Raw genomic sequence first — 18,661 nt, forward strand, 5'->3', positions numbered from 1 at the left:
TCAATCCTGGTTTCTCAAGCGCGATCGAGGCTTCCAAGCGCGATCGAATGAAAGTGGCGATACTCTCGTCCCCACTCAGTAATGGCACAGAAGGTGACAACTTCAACTAACACCACAAATTGTGTCAAATAACTTGACCCAAATAAGCGTGCGGTAACATTTACATAGTTACGTATACCTGATGATGGTTGGATGTTAATGGCGCAAGGCCAACTAGGGCAAAGAGCGCCAAAACAGTGGTTAAATATGAGAGGTGAGAACTTAGACACTGATATCAGTAAGCAAGAACAAAAGTAAAATCAATAAAAGACAGTGAGGATGGCTGGTGTAAAGGGCCAGGTTGTGATGGTGCGTGGCATGAAATAAAGCTTTAAAAAACTACGCGTGATAGGAAATGAGATGTAAAAACTTGATGTCACTGAGGAACTTAAAAGTGCGTTGCACAGGAATCACGGGATCATCCGCTAGAAAGAGTGCTGGGTGTAGTGGAATGTGTTGTCTGTAGAGTTGAGGGAAGTGCTTGCGTCTTGTTGTCTGGAGTGCTTTGCATGTAATGAGGATGTGAAGTACGGATAGGCCCTCCCCACACCTGCTACACAGGGGTCTTGGAGATCCGGTGAGCAGATGGGAGTGTGTCGCGTGTGTGTGGCCTATCCGTAATCTACCTAGGGCAACTTCGATGAATCTGTTGTGTGAGTCACTAGTGTATTGTCCTAAGTGTGGCTTTACTATGTGTAACTTGTTGTCTGTCTGTGTATTCCAGTCGGCTTGCCATGTTTTGCGAAGGTGTTGTCGGATGTGTGGCTTGAGGTCAGTGTAGGGTATTGTTGTTATGTCCACTGTGCTTGCAAGTGCAGCAGTGGCGGCCATTTCATCAGCGGTCTCATTCCCCGCGATTCCAGCATGGCCTGGAACCCAGCACAGGATTACTTGAAAATTATTTGCATATATAGACATTATGAAATTAAAGACAAGATTGACAATGTGGTTTTTCTTGGGTCTGTGTGAAGACAATGCACGTACAATGCTCAAAGAGTCTGTGAAGATGACGGACTTAGGAATTCGTTTTTTAAGAATGTGCTGAACGATGAGTAAAATGCCATATGCTTCTGCAGAGAAAATAGTGGTGTGTACACTCATGGTTCTGCAAGCAATAAAGTTGGGGCCATGAGCGGCGCACGACACTGTAATTGAAGTTTTCGAGGCATCGCTATAGAATTCGGCACATTTATATTTATCCTGAAGTGACAAGAAATGCTGCAGAATCGCAGCTCTCGGAACCCTGTTTTTATCTATTTTCATAAATGAAACATCACAACAAACAGGCTGCAGTTGCCATGGTGGTATAACGTCAGAAAATGATGAAGATGTACAGACATCTAAAAACCCAACGGAAAGACCTGAAGCTTCCTCTCTCACCCTCAGAGAGTAGGGCAAAGGAACAGATGGACGATTTGAGAATAGCTGGGTTGTAGATGTATCGTTGAGGACAGGTTTAAAAGGATGGTTATTGAATGATGAGACCTTAAAAGCATATAATAAATCTATGTACATTCGTTGATGTTCCAGGCACCATTTGTTACTTTCAGCGTACAGACTCTGGGCCGGGCTAGTGCGGAAAGCCCCACACGCAAGGCGCAGGCCCAAATGGAGAACTGGGTCAAGCATTTTTAGTGCTGTTTTTGATGCCGACCCATACACAACACTACCGTAGTCTAGCCGAGACCCGACTAAGGCGGTAAAAACGCGAAGAAGGAGTTCTTTGTCTGCACCATAGGACTGGTGGGAGAGGACTTTGAGAATGTTTAGTGTTTTCAGGCATTTATGTTTAAGTTGTTTGATTTGTGAAATGAACGTGAGTTTTTCATCAAATATGACACCTAAAAACTTGTGCTCCTTTTTTACAGGGATAGAAGCGCGATGAAGGGTGATCTCCGGGTCTGCCTTAATCCCGCGCTTGCGGGAGAACACAACACAAGTACTCTTTCCAGGGTTCAGTTTAAAACCGTTTGTGTCCGCCCAGCCAGCAAGTTGGTTCACCCCAAGCTGGACTTGGCGTTCACAAACTGAAAAGTTACAGGACTTAAAAGATATTTGAATGTCATCTACATATATAGAACAGGAAATGGTTGGTGGCAGTGCCTTCCGAAGTGAGTTCATCTTAACAATAAACAGTGTGCAGCTCAAGACACCACCTTGAGGGACGCCATTTTCCTGCACGTATACATTCGAAAGGGCACTGCCAACCCTCACTCGAAAGGTCCTTTCCGACATGTAGCTACTGAGCGTGTTCAGCATGTTGCCGGAAACACCAAACGACTTGAGGTCACACAAGATGCCGTACCGCCAGGCCGTGTCATAGGCCTTCTCCATATCGAAGAAGACTGTTATACAATACTGCTTATGAATGAAGGCATCTTTTATATATGTTTCCAATGCAACCAGTTGATCATTGGTGGATCTCCCAGCCCTGAAGCCAGCGTGGCAGCTGTCGAGAAGACCATTGTACTCTAAGAAGTACATGAGTCTCCTATTGATCATCTTCTCGAACAGCTTACACAGGCAGCTTGTGAGGGCGATGGGACGATAACTTGCGGGAGAGGAAGGGTCCTTCCCTTCTTTCAGAAAGGCCACTACAATGGCCTCCCTCCATGACCCTGGGAGGTGCCCCGAAAGAAATATTTTGTTGTAGAGGTGAAGGAGGGTTTCAAGTGTGTCTGTGTGCAAGTGTTGAATCATAGTGTATGTAATGTTGTCTGCGCCTGGAGCTGAAGGTTTACAAGTACTAAGTGCGATCTTCAGCTCATGCAGTGAGAAGGGGGTGTTATAAGATGAGGTCGACTTATTACTGTCTCGTAAGGACTTCTTCTCACAGGATGTTTTGTGTTTTATGAAAGTGTTGGTGTAGTGCGCTGAACTGGACACATGTTGGAAGTGTTGTGCGAGCGCGTCAGCCTGGTCTTCCAGTGTGTCCCCTGTTGTACTAACCAGGGGCAGGCTGTGTGTCTGTTGTCCTTTTAGTTTATGTATTCGTGTCCATACTTTTCGCGTGTCAGTGTAGGAGTTGATGGAAGTGAGGAAGGTGCGCCAACTCTCCCTTTTCGCCTCACGGCGCACTCGCTTCCCAAAAGCCTTGGCCCGTTTAAACGAAATGAGATTATCTGATGTGGGGTACCGGCGAAGGACACCCCACGCCTTGTTCTGGGCCTCTCGCGCCCGCCTACAGTCCTCATTCCACCACGGCCTCCTTTGGTTGCGCGGAGCGCTGGAGGCGTGGGGAATGGATTTTTCGGCAGCGTCGCGGATGTGTGCCGTGATAAGTTGGGATGCTTCCTCCACGTGTAGGTGTTCTATGGTTGTGTGGTGTAGTTTAGATGTTTCTGTGAATATACTCCAGTTTGCTTTTGATTCATTAAACCTGTAATGGGAAGATGGACTGCATGGGCCTTTACCTATATATGTTAGGGAAGTGGGGAAATGATCACTACCATATGGGTCTGTGCCCACACCCCACTCAAGACATGGAAAGAGAACTGCGGAACCAATAGCCAAGTCGAGATGTGAGTATGTATTATGTCCTAAGTTATGGTATGTAGGCTGCTTTTTGTTGAAAAGGCATGCTCCTGAAGATGTAAGAAATTTCTCTATCAGGCGACCTCGGGCATCCGTTCTGGAGGAGCCCCAAAGAGAGTTGTGTGCATTAAGGTCGCCTGTTAGGATGTACGGTTCGGGCAGCTGGTCGACCAGCGCCTCGAAGTCAGAGCTGGAAAGTGCATAATCAGGACGAATGTAAATTGAGCATACCGTTACCAACCTATTAAAAATTATTGTGCGTATTGCTACAGCCTCAAGGACGGTGTTGAGAGTGATAGGGTGGCATGCTAGGGATTTCCGGGCTATTATGGCTACACCGCCCGAAGAGTGTGTGCAGCCAACCCTATCCTTTCTGAATACCATGTACCTATTTAAGAAATTTGTGTGATTGGGATTCAAATGCGTCTCCTGAAGACACATCACACTTGGCTGGTTCGAATGCAATATCTCATGGACATCATCAAGATTTTTAATGAGGCCTCTACAGTTCCATTGACTAATATTTTCTCTTCCCATTATGGAGATTTAGAAGCTACTGAAGTCTGTGTGTATTTGTGTTCATGTGTCTTTCGGGGCTGTTACTCTAGGATTTGGCTTTTTGGGCCTTTCTGCTGCTGGCTTGGGCGTCGGAGGCCGCTCCTTGCGCTGCGTTGCAGGCAGGAACGGCCCGACATCCATCTCGTCGTCGGATGTCCGAGGGGTGCCCGACGGACCGGGCCCCCCAGACTTGGCCCCCATTCGGGAGCCCTTCGTTTGAGCCGCCACCGCCGCGGGCGTCGGGGACGCCAAAAGTGGCACGGGCGGTGCGGTGGCGGTGGGAGCCGATGCGGGGCCCGTGGTGTCCATCACCTCGGTAGCCTCCAACGCACTGGAGGACGGGGAGGCGGAGGCGGGAGCGGCACCGGTCCCTACAGAAGAGGTTGTCACCACAACCGCTGCTGCCTCAGCAAGCGGCGTGGTGGCGGGTTGGGCTGCCTGAGGCACCCCAGGGGGGGGCGGGGGAGGGACCAGGTCAGACTCGCTGAACTGGGTCCCTGTAGACACCAGACGCCGCTCCGCCCCCCGGCGAGCCGCGTCGGCGTACCTCCCCAGGGGGAAAGAGACGAACCTCTTTCGCGCCTCTGGGAAGGTGATGTTCTCAGTTATCTTGATGTTGATGATCTTTTTCTCTGTGTGAAATTTTTCACATTTGCAGGAGTACGCTGCATGCGGCCCCCCGCAGTTCACACACGTGAGGGTGTTGGATGGGCAGTTGTCACTGGGGTGATCGTACGCGGCGCATTTTGCACAAGTCATTCGGCCACGGCAAGAGTTTGTACTGTGCCCGAACCGCTGGCACTTGAAGCAGCGGCGCGGGTTCGGAATGTAAGGTCGAATGGAGCATCGGATGAAGCCTGCATTTATATATTGTGGAAGTGCCGAGCGGTCAAAGGTCAGGATGATGTGTTTGGTGGGGATTATCTTGTCGTCCCTGCGCATCGTGATGCGCCGCACAGCTGTGACGCCCTGATCCTTTAAACCTTCGAGAAGGTCGGCATCTGTTTCCGTCAGGAGATCTGTCTCAGAAATCACACCCTGAGAGCTGTTCAGGCTCCTGTGTGGCGTGACCCTGATGTCGAGATCATGGATGCGGGTTTGTGCAAGAAGAGTGCGGGCTTGTTGTTCAACATTGACTTCTACCAGGATTTCTCCGGTCCTGAGCTTTTTAGCTTGATATTTGCCACCTATGGTGCTTTGCAGAAATTTAGAGATCAAGAATACGGACATGGATGCGACAGGTCGTGCTGAGTCAGCAGACTCAATCACAAGAAAGCGAGCATAGTTATTTGCGGTTGTTGACAAGACAGTTGTTGAAAGAGGTGGGTACGAAACTTCGGTGCGGCCCCTTTTCGGGGGCCGATCACGTTTGGGGGGGGGTTTGGAAAATGCCATATGACACATTGGAAAGCAGGGAGACAGGGGTACTTTCTCCTTTGACCTTACCCTGGTAGCCAAAGAGGTCCCGGAGCTCCCTGCCTGGTGAACAGACAGGGAGCCCATCCGCCGGAGCTTGACCTGGGCTCCGACGGCCACCGTTCACGGCTTCTAACCCTCCACCTATAAACACATTGCCACGGTTGGATCCAGCGTATGTTTGGGGGCTCGGGGTCCGCGGTATCGCCAGTACCGTCACCCAAGATTGCTCAAGGTGCCCCGTGCGGGGAGTTACGTATACCTACGACCGCATGAAGTTACCAGACGCCGGTTGCAAGGAAATTGTTAGCGCCATCTGGCGTACACGAGTGCAACCGGTGCAACTTCTCGATCGCGATTGAAACGGGCCGTGTAGCAGCGGCAGTGCGTCGAGCGCGCTCGAAAACTCGATCGCAATTCACTTCAATCGTGATTGAAAGTGCCTGTGTGACGGGTATTAGATGTGCAGATGAAATCAAGAAGTTTGCGGGAATAAATTGGTCGCAGTTAGCACAAAACCGGGATAATTGGAGATCAATGGGAGAGGCCTTTGCCCTGCAGTGGGTGCAGCCAGGCTGATGATGATGATTACGATTATGATTATGACCATCAAAAATTCCATGTTGGAGCCCCATGTAGCACAAAAATGCATGCCCCTTTCTGCACAGTCTTGCCAACAGTTCTGCAACCCAAGCGCAACCTGCAACCCAGTTCCACTGACTCCATTACCCTTTTCCCCCTGTGTGCCAAACAGGTGACAGTATACTACCCATCCTCACATGTCCTACTAAGCCAACCAGTGGTCCAACACTAGTGAAAACTTCAGAAAAAAGGGAACCCTCCTCACCACGGAGTCGTAGGAGTCATGGCCGCTGGGTGAGCGCATGCTCAGCCCCCGGCTCAGGCCAAAGGAGCCAGGCCGCCGCCGGTGGGAGGCAGTGGACAGCTGCCGCCGGACAGCCAGCGTATCCGGATCGTCTATGGAACCCTGCAGGGGGGGCAGACGACGATGAGACAGGTGCGCGCTGATGTGCGACTGCCAAACAGTGGCTTTCAAATCAAATCAAATCAAGAAAGAATGAAAAATACGGAATTAAATACTGAAAAAACTTTACCGTCCCTTCCCAAAGGAAGTTGAGAGAAACGTATTACCTTTCCCGCATCAAAACTGCATCAAAAGTACAACAAAACCTTTGCTGAAAGAGCATCCAACTTTCACTGAAAGTACATCCAATCGATCGTCAAACCTTCAAAGCCAAAATCGGGAATGAAGGTATGCAATGGACCCATGCGGCGATTTTTAGCGCACTAAGTGAACGCATCTACAAACGATCTACGTGTAAACAATACCGGAGTTTATAAGATACATAAAGGTACGCTACTGTACTCCTCCTTCGCGATCGATGCACGTAATGTCTCATCTAGAACCGTTCCTTTTTTGCAATCTTCAAGTAATTCCATTTTGAGACAATGGAAGCCCGGAAGCCCCAGCTACCTAAAATCTACTGTTCTGGCTACACCCGTCTTCATCTGTCAGTCACTTGGTGGTTCGCAGATGCTACCACCTAGTTCACTTCCTGCTCCAGTTGTCACCCTTTTGGTATGCTTTTTGGTATGTTATACCTGGTAATTATTTTTATAACTTATGCGTAAAATTGCAGTGTATAACAGCAGAGACAAAGTCTGTTTTACACGATTTCAAGTGTAGTCACAGAGTACAGCAAATGCTCCACAAACCAAACAATGAATTTTTGATTCACGAATGCAGTTAGTTATCTGAAGGCTGCCCAGTCAATTTGCACTTACCTACTAGAAGATTTGCATCCGTCTCTAAAAATGTTTGCAATTATATCTGGCGAGAAGGAATCATATGGCCAAGCAACAGTGTGTGCACAAATCCCACTATAGTCTTCAGGAATGCAAACAGCATCTTTCAAGCGTTTTCCCTTCTCGTGCAACTTGTCATGATCATTTAATTTCAATCCCACTGTAACTCGCAATAAAAGGATGACCAATGTTTAAGAACAACTGCGCAGAATAAATGCATAAAATTGACGCTTTGTTGAAGATAACATATTGTCCTTTTAAGGCCCCACGAATGTTGGCGTCGAACCAGCCACTCGTGCGTAGCTTGTTCAGCCTCCTCGAAAAGCAGTACCACCGCCCCAAGTATGGACAACAGTTGAACCCCTTTATAAGAGACACGTACTGGGGAGCAGTTTCTGTCTCTTATACGAGATGTCTCTTATAAGCAGGGTACCATGTTTTCACTTACTAATCAGACCCTAGTTAATGTGGGCACCCTATGACTGAAACAAGCTCAAAAGAATGCTACAGCATGTTTCAAAAGATTCATTCTAATTTGTTTGGCCCCCAGAATTTATGAAACAGTTCTGAATCTTTGTTTGCTTTATGACTGTATTTACACTGTATATTTTACAACCGATTCTGCAAGCTTTTTTTTCTTTCCTGTTTGTGGAAGATGAATCGTACATGTTGAGTTCACAAGCCTGATGAATGGGCGGAGCGCACAGCTTCTTCCGCTGTGTGCTCAGGCTATTCATTATGCTTGCAGGACTCAACATCTGCGATGCTTTTTGATTGGGAGCTATGCCAGTGGGAGAACCCGCATGTGCGATCGCGCTCCATCCAATGGATGGCAGTAAGCTTCAACCACTTCTGTAAGTTGCATTTCCATTGGCAGGGCTTCTCATCGTCATTTCATAGCTGACTGAACCACTGTGTGTTTGCTGAAGTTATAATAGAGACTGCAGGCGTCTGTCGTCCACCTGTGCTTCCAGGATGGAAGCAACTGCAATTAGTGACTGGTGGCACTGCGTCTGAAGTTAAAATGTCTATTACAAGCGAGATTATTGATTAAAGTTCAAGGATGACTTGTCCCTTATAACCAATCTTATACATCCAATGTGTGTTATAAAAGAGGTCAATTTAATGGGAAAGATAGGGCAGCCAACCATGTGGGTCAATAGTGTCTCTTATACCCATTTGTCTCTTACATCAGTGTCTCTTATAACGAGGTTCAGCTGTAGTAGCGTTATCCAGCAGTAGCCAGGAAAGACACTACACTTGCCAGACGTTTTAGCCACTTCCAGTGCAAGTTGCATGGTATAGCCAGTGGCAGCGACCCCCGTCTTCACATTTTCCTTATTCTGTGCCTTATTTTAAAAAAGCTTTCGGTACGAGTGGCATACTTGCATTCTCAATAAGCTAATCTATCAATCTAGAGCAACTTGTATTTTGCCTTCAGTGTCCCTTCAGTATCAGGTCTGCTAAATATGATCCAAGTGTAAAGGAACGCTAGACATCATAACCTATACACGCGGGAACTCTGCGCTTCAGCCAGAATTTGTTTCACTCAGAATGTATTTAAACGAAATGACACCGTCCATGAATGCACTGACAAGTTTTTACGAACAGCGTTCCAACAGTGTGGCCGCAGTGAGCGCCCCTTCTGCAACAAGCACTGACCCTGGACATGGCAGCGGGCAGCGTGGCGGTGTAGCCAGAGTAGGCGGCCTTGTGGCGCCGCGACGGCAGCAGGGTGCAGACCGCCCGCGCCCAGTCACGGTGACCGCTCCAGCGCGAGAGGGTGTCGCACAGCTCCTCAAGGTCCTTGCCCTGGCTGCACCGTCGACCAAGGGTGTACTGCCACAGGCGCGCCCTCTCCTCTCGCTCCTCGTCCTCTGCAAGGGAAGGGGGTGTCTTCAAGGTCATCATTCAACACCAGGGTCATCCTTCGACACTCCTTCCTCCTCACCACATAGATCAAACACCTCGTACTTCGCTGGTCGCCTCTTGTTTGCAGATGCACTGTCCTATATCCCCCCCCAACCTTCTTAGGAGCTGGGGCTGTTGGCGTCTCCTGTTGTCGCCGTAATCGTCGTCTCATGTAGTCACAGCACTAAAACACCGAAACTCATTTATACCTCGCGCTATAATGTTACGCGTACTAAACGAACACTGGGACACTCGTTTATACCTCGCGCTGGAGCGCTTCGTAATGCGCACTTTTACAGCAAAGCTGCATATCTCTACCCCCAAATGGTTTCATCTACGTTGGCAAAAACGCCAAGGCACCAAGAATACACTCATACACTGCATGCTTCTTTTTGCAAATGGAGATGAAACCGTTGGAACGGGTATACAGCTTTGCTGTAAAGGTCTCTTGTCTTTAAAGCACGAAGCTCTCTAGCGCGAGGCGTAAATGAGTGTCCCGGTGTTTTTTTTATCTCGCGTTACATTGTAACGCGAAGCGTCAATGAGTGTCCTCGTGCTTTTTAGTGGTGTCACTGCACGCAACGACAATTACAACGATGACGATGACAGGAGACGCCAACAGCCCCGCAGGGGCGAAGCCCCTAATATTAACCATACACACAACCTTTGCAATTTGCGTCACCCTCCCATAAGGGAGGGTGTTCGAGTGCGTTATCCAAGAGTGGTGTTATCCAAGTTATCCAAGAGTGTTATCCAAAGGTGTTAGAGAGTGTTATCCAACAGTGTTATCCAAGAGTAGAGGGTGTTATCCAAAAGTAGTGGCAAAGAACTTGTGCACGAAACAGGACACCACCAAACCAGCCAAGTGTGTCATTGAAGTAGAAACAAGAGCCCACTATAGCAGTACACGCAAAGCTCCACTCACAGTGAGAAGTGGCCTGCGTGTTTTGGAAGAATTACAGGTCTCTCAAACGATACACACCAACAAGTACAAGTCACTTTTAGCCACCTTCATCCAAGACAAGTTACAACTGAAGCCGAATTATTTGTAGCAAGTACTGTCAGCAAAGCTCGCACATGCGTTGCTCTATCAGACAACCCCACCAAACGAGGAACTGCTTGGCAGCTTCTTGGGGTTCACATTTGTGACCAGCCGTACAGCAGCGGTTTGCATGCTCCAAGGAAAACTTTTGTGACGACGTCAGACGTTTCAGCTCACTATTTCGTAACGTTGTCTGTCAAAAATTTTTGCAACTAAGAACGCACAACCTGTGGACAGCACCCACAATCTAAATGCCTCCTTTTTCTTTTTTTTTTTTTTTGCCCACTCCTAGTGCCCACACCTTCGCACGATGTCAAATTTCCACATTCGTCTTTAGACAACCCAACATAGACTTGCTAAAGAAAAAGTGAAAGATGGAGCAAGCAGACACATAAGGACAAGACTAAAAATAATGGCACAAGATTACTTCTATGTTACTTTCCTTTCGAATGTACATACAAAGGTACATGCTTCAAGATTTAACGCTGTGACTAGATTGTTTGAGTGTGCCAGGCATCTTGGCTGTTGGCTGGTACACACAAACTCACTACCAGCAGAAAAACTGCAAGGCGAAGGTATTCCACTTCTTTCAAAAAAATCATTGTATTCAAACACCAATCGCTACCATGATGACACACATGACATAGAATAGCTTGCCAAAACGATAGTACCAGATATGTGAAGGAAATTTTTTGACAGTTACAGAGGCAATTCCGCTCAAAACCAAAAGCGGCCAACAAAACTGTCCCGATGACTGGCTACACATCCCAGGCATGTCTAATGCTGCATGCACCATAAAAAACTCTTTCGCACACAAAGGCACAAACACGACAACTTCAAGCTTCATACATCCTCTCATTTCATTCTCAGCGTAGAGATCTGTTCAAAAATGGCTCGTCGCCACGCCAGAGATTTCCCTCGTTCGCGCCTGCCGCCTCACTTACGTCATTGATATCCTTTTTATAATTTCACAAAATTGACAGGAACACAGCCGGACGCACAAAAAACAAAATGACATGACTAGCAGCAGTGAACTGACCTGTTCCTCAAAGTCAAAGTACAGCACAGACCGCGGCCGTACAAGCCGTGCAAGCGTATGCACGAACTGGAGCAGCTCTCGAAAAACAGACCGACGGGAACACTCTGGGTCGCTCAATCGGGTAATACAATACAAGCCAAAAGGACACCAAAAAGATAGAACATACACAGGTTGAGGAGACAGTTTGGAAAAAATAAAATGCTCCCTCGCTCACGCATCCACGACAAAGTCCACCAGCGCGCTGACAGCACGGGAACGTGTTTCGCTTCCTCCCAGCTTTGGTGACATGACAAAAGGTGATGCATCATTTTCGAAGGCTCAATGGCAGCTTGGTCCGAATGTACTGCGTTCGGTACTGGCATTCCACATGCCAGTCTGCGGCTTCGCTGAATGCAAGGATGGGCAGCATTTTCGGTAACTCTCAATGCAATTGGCAAGTTTTACTGCCTGTGACTGTTAACTCAGAGCAGTAGCGCTTGACGCAGAGACCCAATTTACGTTTGTGCGAGAAAGCGTAGACGCGGCAACGCAGCATTCGGAAGAGTCCTGCTGTAAATGGCCGCTACTGCAACAACGCAACTGTTTACCTTTATGTGCTATAAATTGGACAATGAGTCAGTTTTCAACTTTTCAAAGAAATCAATGGTTAAAAATAGCCAATAATTGGTTGATAGCCACTGATGACTGACATCAGTTAATAGTTATCAATTTTCTAACACGCCTCCCACATTTATTGATCCATGCGCCGCTGCCAGAATTATTGAACCTCTTAAACTTTCCTTGGTTACTGATCTCTATAGCATACATTGAAGCTTTCAAAAGATATTCTAAACAATTCCTCAACGATTTGCTCTAAATTTTTCTAACAGTCTTTGCTGACGGGTTCCATGGCAAATGACTGGAAAGTATAGAGGGTGTGTCCAGTCCATAAAAGTGGTGACAAACAAGGCGCCAATAGCTCTTAGCCCACTTCACGAACAAGTATTCCATGCAAAATTTTGAAACATAGTTTGCCATTGGAAATGCTCATCACATGAATTTTAACACCTTTTTTTTACAATTTCAAACACAGCTTTTCTAAAAACCATTCATGTGAGCCTCAACTCGTTTGCTTCGTACACTCACTTAACAATATAACTGAGCAGGGTTCAACCGTAGACTATGCATTCCTTCATTTTGCTAAAGCTGTTAGAAGGAATTATATACGAACCGCTAATTTTAAATTAAGTAAACTCAACCTCAGTCCCAACACCCTTGCCTGGGTGCATAACTTCTCATAAACCAATTTCAGTTTGCCGCTGTTAATTGCACTCTTTCGTTTCTCTCCAGTCTATCTGGGCATTGTCAAAGGTTCGGTTCTTGGCCCACTGCTCTTCCTAATTTGCATTAATGACCTTCACACCACAGTTCAGTCTTCAATTGATCTGTCCTGTGATAATTTTGCTCTCTACCATTAAATTACATCTGATGACAATTCGGCTATACTTCAGTCGATAAATAATGTGATCACTACATGGTGTAACAACTAGCTGCCATCTGACAGTATAAATAAATGCAAGAGAACACTCTTACCACTCACATTATATGTCTCTTATTCTACTTACACCCTTTACAATATTCTTCTCATGACTGTAACTTACCATAATACTTAGGCGTTTACGTATCGTATAATCAGCCCTCAGAACAGCATATTAACTACATTAACTGCAAGCTGGGTTTAACGCACCAAAGCTACAACTGGGTTATGAGGCACACTGCAGCGGAGGGCTCAAGATTGATTTTGACCACCTAGGGATCTAGGGAAAATGTCTAGGGACCTAGGGAAAATGTCGACACACGGGCGTTCTTGCTTTTCGCCTCCATCAGAAAAGCAGCCACAGTGGCTAATATCGAACCCGCATCCTAATGTTATGTCTTCACTTAAACAACCCTGTTGAACTCTTAAACATCCCGAACTGGGACGTGCTGCTATTATTTGAAACCCTCAATTTATCGCTCAACGTGATCCGCAGTGGAGAGGCACCGCAGCTGTGCTCTGTCTGAGTCTGTCTGAGCCTGCGGTTGCTGCGGTAGCACGTGACTAGTGACGTCACGTATGTGACTCGTAGTCACGGTATAAAAATTTTTAAACTCGAGGTCCGAGGCGTCGTCGCTCGCCTAGCACCCAGATTTCTCCAGGTACCCCCTGCGGCCGCCGTTCGAGCGTTCTCCCCTTCCGCTCACAACCCTTCGCCACGGTAGAACAGCTTGAGTATGGGCACTCGGGGTCCGAGGCGTCGTGACACGCCTAGCACCCAGATTTCTCCAGGTACCCCCTGCGGCCGCCGTTCGTGCGTTCTCCCCTTCCGCTCACAACCCTTCGCCACGGTAGAACAGCTTGAGTATGGGTGGGCTTGCAGTTTGTCGCCATCGAGGGTACGGTGCCTATGTCGCAGGACGGTAGAGCAGCCAGCGCTGCTCTATCGTTGCACACAGGTGGACCGTGCCCTCAAGATGGCTGACAAACGCGACACATCTCGCACATGGTGCTGAGATGCGAACTGCCCGGCTGGGCAGCACTCCCATATGGTGTGCACGAAGATCGGCGGCAGAGCGGCAGATGTCGCCGAGAGCGCATCAGCGATCTGGCGACTTGCATCTGCAGCCGTCTTCGTCACGCGTGAAGTCGACAGTGGCATGTCGACTCCACGTCGCTTGCGGCACCATCTGGGGGCTGCCTCGAGCCTCGGCTGCAAGCCCTTCCTGCACCATACTGGAGCAGTCGACGGTCTAGGCCCCACCGCACGGCAGAAGCACACCGATCTGCCATCGGGCGTCACATACCCGATGCTGCACACCGTGCAAATGGGGGGTGCGACCGTCGGCTGCGGCCGCGCTTTGCCGTAGCTCGGCACGGCCATGGCCGCCCTAGAGGCGGCACGTCAGTGGCTTGGACACTGGCCTGTGCTGTTGGGTGGTTTCCCTCCCACACAGAAGTCAGTGACCAATACCAATTGCAAGGCTCCGAGCAAGGCGCAGAGGACTCACCTCCAAAGACTCAGGCAACACAGATACGCGATCCGACCACTCGGATCAATCTGATATGGTTGTTGGAACCTTATATGTTTAGGAAGGATGGTGCGGAGGAGGGTTGATAGGTCCTTTGTAAAGTGTCACGCATTAGTGGACCAAAAAAGCTTATAGTGGTAAGGAAAACTGTGTCATGGGTTCGGCAGCTCAGGGTGAGGACATTCTACATTAAAATTCGCATGACGGGTTACGCGTGTCAGCGGGTGTGGGGGATGGCCATCCACTTGACCACTCATTGGGGGGAGGGGAGAAGGGGCTTTCAGCATCACGGCACCTCCCCCCCCCCCCCCCCAACACCAAGTTTTCTCCATGTCGCGTCACCCTCCTTTTGGCCTTTTTTGCCGAGCTATTAGTCTCTGCGTCTGCGTGGTCAACTGTAAGAACGAACAAGAAAAAAACGCACTCACAATTACCATACTCCCTAACGCTAAATTTGTGCGCAGTGCAGACTGCAGTCTTCCCTGGTCATGGCGCATATCTGCTGCGTCTGAGGCAGTGGCGGATCCAAGGTGGGGGGCACTTGGGCGATCCCCTCCCCCCACAGAGCCCTTAACTAATCCACTCCACCCCCCCCCCCCCCCCTCGACACTGATTTTTCGTCACGTGTAATTTTTTTTTAACCGTGGCGGAGCTAATGTAACCTTTGCCTTAGTGGAAGCGTGCTTATCGCTTTCATGGCAAGGTATGCGTCGGTGTTGGCGAACGGGAACACGATGCAGGTGCACACTCGAAACACGACCCCCAGAGCGAGCACGAAAAAGATACGTTGAAGGCATTGAAAGGCTGGCTGGAGCGCGCGAAATGCACACCGACGAAAAAGAGAAATGTGTACGCGCCCCGCAATTGGCCAGTCAGAGCCAGTCACTTCTTTGGTACGGATGCTTGTTGAGGGATCACCAGCTGAAATTTGTTCATGAACATCTTCAGACCTCCCGGTGCAACAGTGTCAAGCGTAATCGTTACCGAAGCGGCCCAGATTTGCGCGCACACGTGCGTGAGTGTTGCAAGGCATACGCCCGCCCACATCAACCCACAGAGTCTTTCTTTCTCGATGATCTACCACATGTTGGCAGCACCGTCGGCTGCATGGACGACCTGCAACGTTGGCATTTCGTTAACTTCCCCAAGCTGCATAAGTACGCGTCCCGCCACTGTACACTACACTCGACAGTGTACATTTTCTTGAGTGCTCCTGTGTCTTTGTCTTTATTATCATCTCATTACACTGCCTGTCTCTCACAATGCAATATCCCTTACAAATTACAGCTACCAGAAATATGCCTTGAATGTGTACCACAATGGGTACTGTTTGTTGCGCCTTTTGCCTCGTTATTTCCATTGGTACTTGCCTTTCAAGTGTTTATCTGTCATTGTGATATGGCCTTACGGCATTTTTTTCGGCACTACTTTTAGATGCAATACAATCTTGTTGTTTTGTTAACGCTGTTAGAGTTTTATTCCGTACTGTGTACATGTATTTTTCCTCTGCTCATCACTTGTATTGTTTAGTTGCTAACATCACACTTACTACAAACTCCCTATTTTGGCCCTGAGGGTAATCTAAATGAATAAATAAATAAAACTTGCAGATCGGTGCAACCATGAAACATTTACACTTTGTAGTAAAAGTTACGTGGACTGTAATGGTTCGTTGATACAGCAGCAGCATTAATCGTGATGAGGTTACTGTCCACAGAATACACACATAACAATACATTTTGCATACATAACAATGTCCCTTGGCAATGACAGTTGCATAAAAAGAGTTTGTTTTCCACAAAATAACGGTGTTCGAATGAGAAACAAGGCATTTACAACAGCAGCGGCATAACAATAACAAGACTCGTCAAAACACCGTTCAGTATAACCAGCTGAGGTAATACATATCCAAGCATTCGACAGACATAAAATTGACAAGTGAGGCATATGAATGCGATAGCGTACTCAGTGATGATGGAAATGCATATGATAACGGCGACAAAAACAGGCGGACGAGTTGAAAGCCGTGCAGCGAGTCCTTTGTTAAACGACGCTTGCGAAATCTGCGCTCGCGGAGCAACAGGTGTCTCGGAAACTAAACCGGCTAAGTTGCAAGCTCAAAAGTACAAGAAACTCCGCGGTCGTCGCTATCTCACCCGAAATATCGGACTCATCGTCGTCGTCCCGACTGTGTCCGTCTTCTGATTTGGCCATGGTTAGACCGAAGTTATCAGAGGTGCCGTCGCCCCGTCCCTACGGCAGACGACACAAAAGTTTGTGCAGCGCTACATGGGTGTCACCCGGGTCAATTTCCTCCACGGCTCACTCCGGACGTGAAACAAGAGTTGTCTTGCCCGGACGGAAATATGACGAGCAGTTTTTTGCGACTTTTTAAACTTTCCAAGGGTAGGAGCGACCGATGTTGCGAAACTCAGTTTCCAATATGGTGGCCAATGACCCGAGACTGATTCAGCACTCGATAGAGTACCGACAACTTTTCCAGCTCGGCAGAATTCACCATAACAAAATTGAAAGATAATTATTTTCCGCTGTTATCGCTTTGTGATAATGAGCTTGTGTTTTACATTCATTCTTCCGGCATTGTTTTTTTTACTGTTCTTTTTGCCCATGCCTACGCCTTTCACAAGGTATTGCCCTTCACGCATTGAAGTCCTAGCAGAAAAAAGATCCTATCCTATCGTGTATATTTTGACCTAGTACGGTATTACCAAAACCGCAACTGCAATGTGATCATAAATTAAACGTAGAAAGGAGACTAATGGATGCGGCGCAGCCTTTTCCAGCATAGCAGACGACAGAATGCCGGCGGGAATTTCAAAACAAACGCGAGATCCTCGCTCCTTCGGACCCAGACAACGAAGCTCTACCGCGTAAAAGGAGCGCCTCCAAGGAGCCCCGCGTTAAAAAAAGGGGGATTTACGGGTCACTGTGGCCAGCTGTAACTTTACACAGGACATAACATTAGCGTATACGGGGGAGCATCGGAACATGTGACCGTATCTATACAGTTTCTTGCATACTTTATGTAAGAAACTCTATGACTGGATCCTTTCAAGTGCCGATATGACACCCAAAGTGGCGGCTCAGGCCTCTGTTGTGTTTCTATCGCCTGATAACAAGGGGGGACTCAATGGTCCGGCTGACGGCTGATACGTCCACGGGGAATGTCGCAATACTGCGCGTATACCATTCCAAGTCTGCCGGCTTGAAGTGGTGCTGATAACGCTGATAGCGCACTCACGTACGTTTTTGTATCAATGTTCCCAGGGCATCTGTTGCGTTAAGAGAATATTTTCATCAATGCTAGCAGTAAGGCAATATGTGTGCCCGTACTACATTGACATTGTTCGCAGCTGCTGCTGTTCCTGTTTTATTTCTATTTTCATTTTTTGTACCGCGACAGAGATCTCTGTTCACCGAAACCACGATGAGGTATGCCGTAAAGAGATTTGGCGACAAAAATAATTGGGCTAAAGGCATTGACTGAAACGAACATCTGCCTCGATAATTACTGAAGGGGCCAAAACGCGTCGAGAAGAGCTTCTCGAGGAGAGTAGTACTTGCATTGAACGTCTTTGCTAATGCGCCTTATCCCCATAACGCAAGTTAAATTACGATAAGAATCCAGGGGCCGAAATGCTTGAATTTCGTTCCCTGTGGGCGGAATCTCGTCATTTAATCTTCCACGAGCAGTAATTAAATATGGCCCTTTGCAACTACGTGGTGATGGAGGGGGAAAAACATTATTTACGCCCTTAAGCGGGTTCGTTCTACAGGCCCATGCACGCCCGGTGCTCGAAGACACGGAAACGCGTAAAGCACGCTAAACACTGTCACTGCGTTGCCAGAAATGGGTTGCTCTTGGTGCATTTTACGCTGAGAATTATAAATCACGGAATTTTATCATCGCGTGACCAAATGCCCCCCTTCCCGCCAACGTTATTCTGGCCTAACACGGAACCGGGATTTGAATGGCGGCGGGAAGCAAACAGGGTTAAGAAATGAACCCCGAGGGGCGGTGACGAGTTCATCTCGTGTACCCTGATGTATTATTCCGAACGCATAAATACACCTACTGCAGCCATAGCCTCTGAACGCTCATCGTTTTGGGCATGGAATGTGGTGCCATTTTGAAGTTCATTGGCATTTTCTCCGTGCTACATTTTTGGCTATCCTTCCACTCTCCGCGTGTCAAAAAGTACGGCTTGTACCATGGGCCTGACTTT

At 48.0% G+C, this 18,661-nt stretch overlaps 1 protein-coding gene across 4 annotated transcripts in view; it reads right to left on the bottom strand.

Annotated features, from left to right (window-relative positions):
- The window catches only part of LOC144138117 (transmembrane channel-like protein 7), a 76,836-nt gene that overhangs the window by 51,418 nt on the left and 6,757 nt on the right, over positions 1 to 18,661 (bottom strand). Inside the window, exons 1-3 of one of the 4 annotated variants that reach the window (XM_077670225.1) lie at positions 16,571 to 16,886; positions 9,037 to 9,251; positions 6,395 to 6,535 (exon numbers count right to left, since the gene is read on the bottom strand). In XM_077670225.1, coding sequence (XP_077526351.1) covers positions 6,395 to 6,535; positions 9,037 to 9,251; positions 16,571 to 16,628 — 414 coding nt within the window. In that variant the 5' untranslated portion in view covers positions 16,629 to 16,886. Of the gene's footprint in view, positions 1 to 6,394; positions 6,536 to 9,036; positions 9,252 to 11,366; positions 11,495 to 11,532; positions 11,551 to 16,570; positions 16,887 to 18,661 lie in introns of those variants that run through there. The other 3 variants (XM_077670229.1, XM_077670227.1, XM_077670226.1) reach the window with 3 other exon arrangements.

This window comes from Haemaphysalis longicornis, unplaced genomic scaffold, assembly GCF_048455015.1.
Source record: "Haemaphysalis longicornis isolate Haplotype H1 unplaced genomic scaffold, Haemaphysalis longicornis Haplotype H1 scaffold_5, whole genome shotgun sequence".
Taxonomy (NCBI): Eukaryota; Metazoa; Arthropoda; class Arachnida; order Ixodida; family Ixodidae; genus Haemaphysalis; species Haemaphysalis longicornis.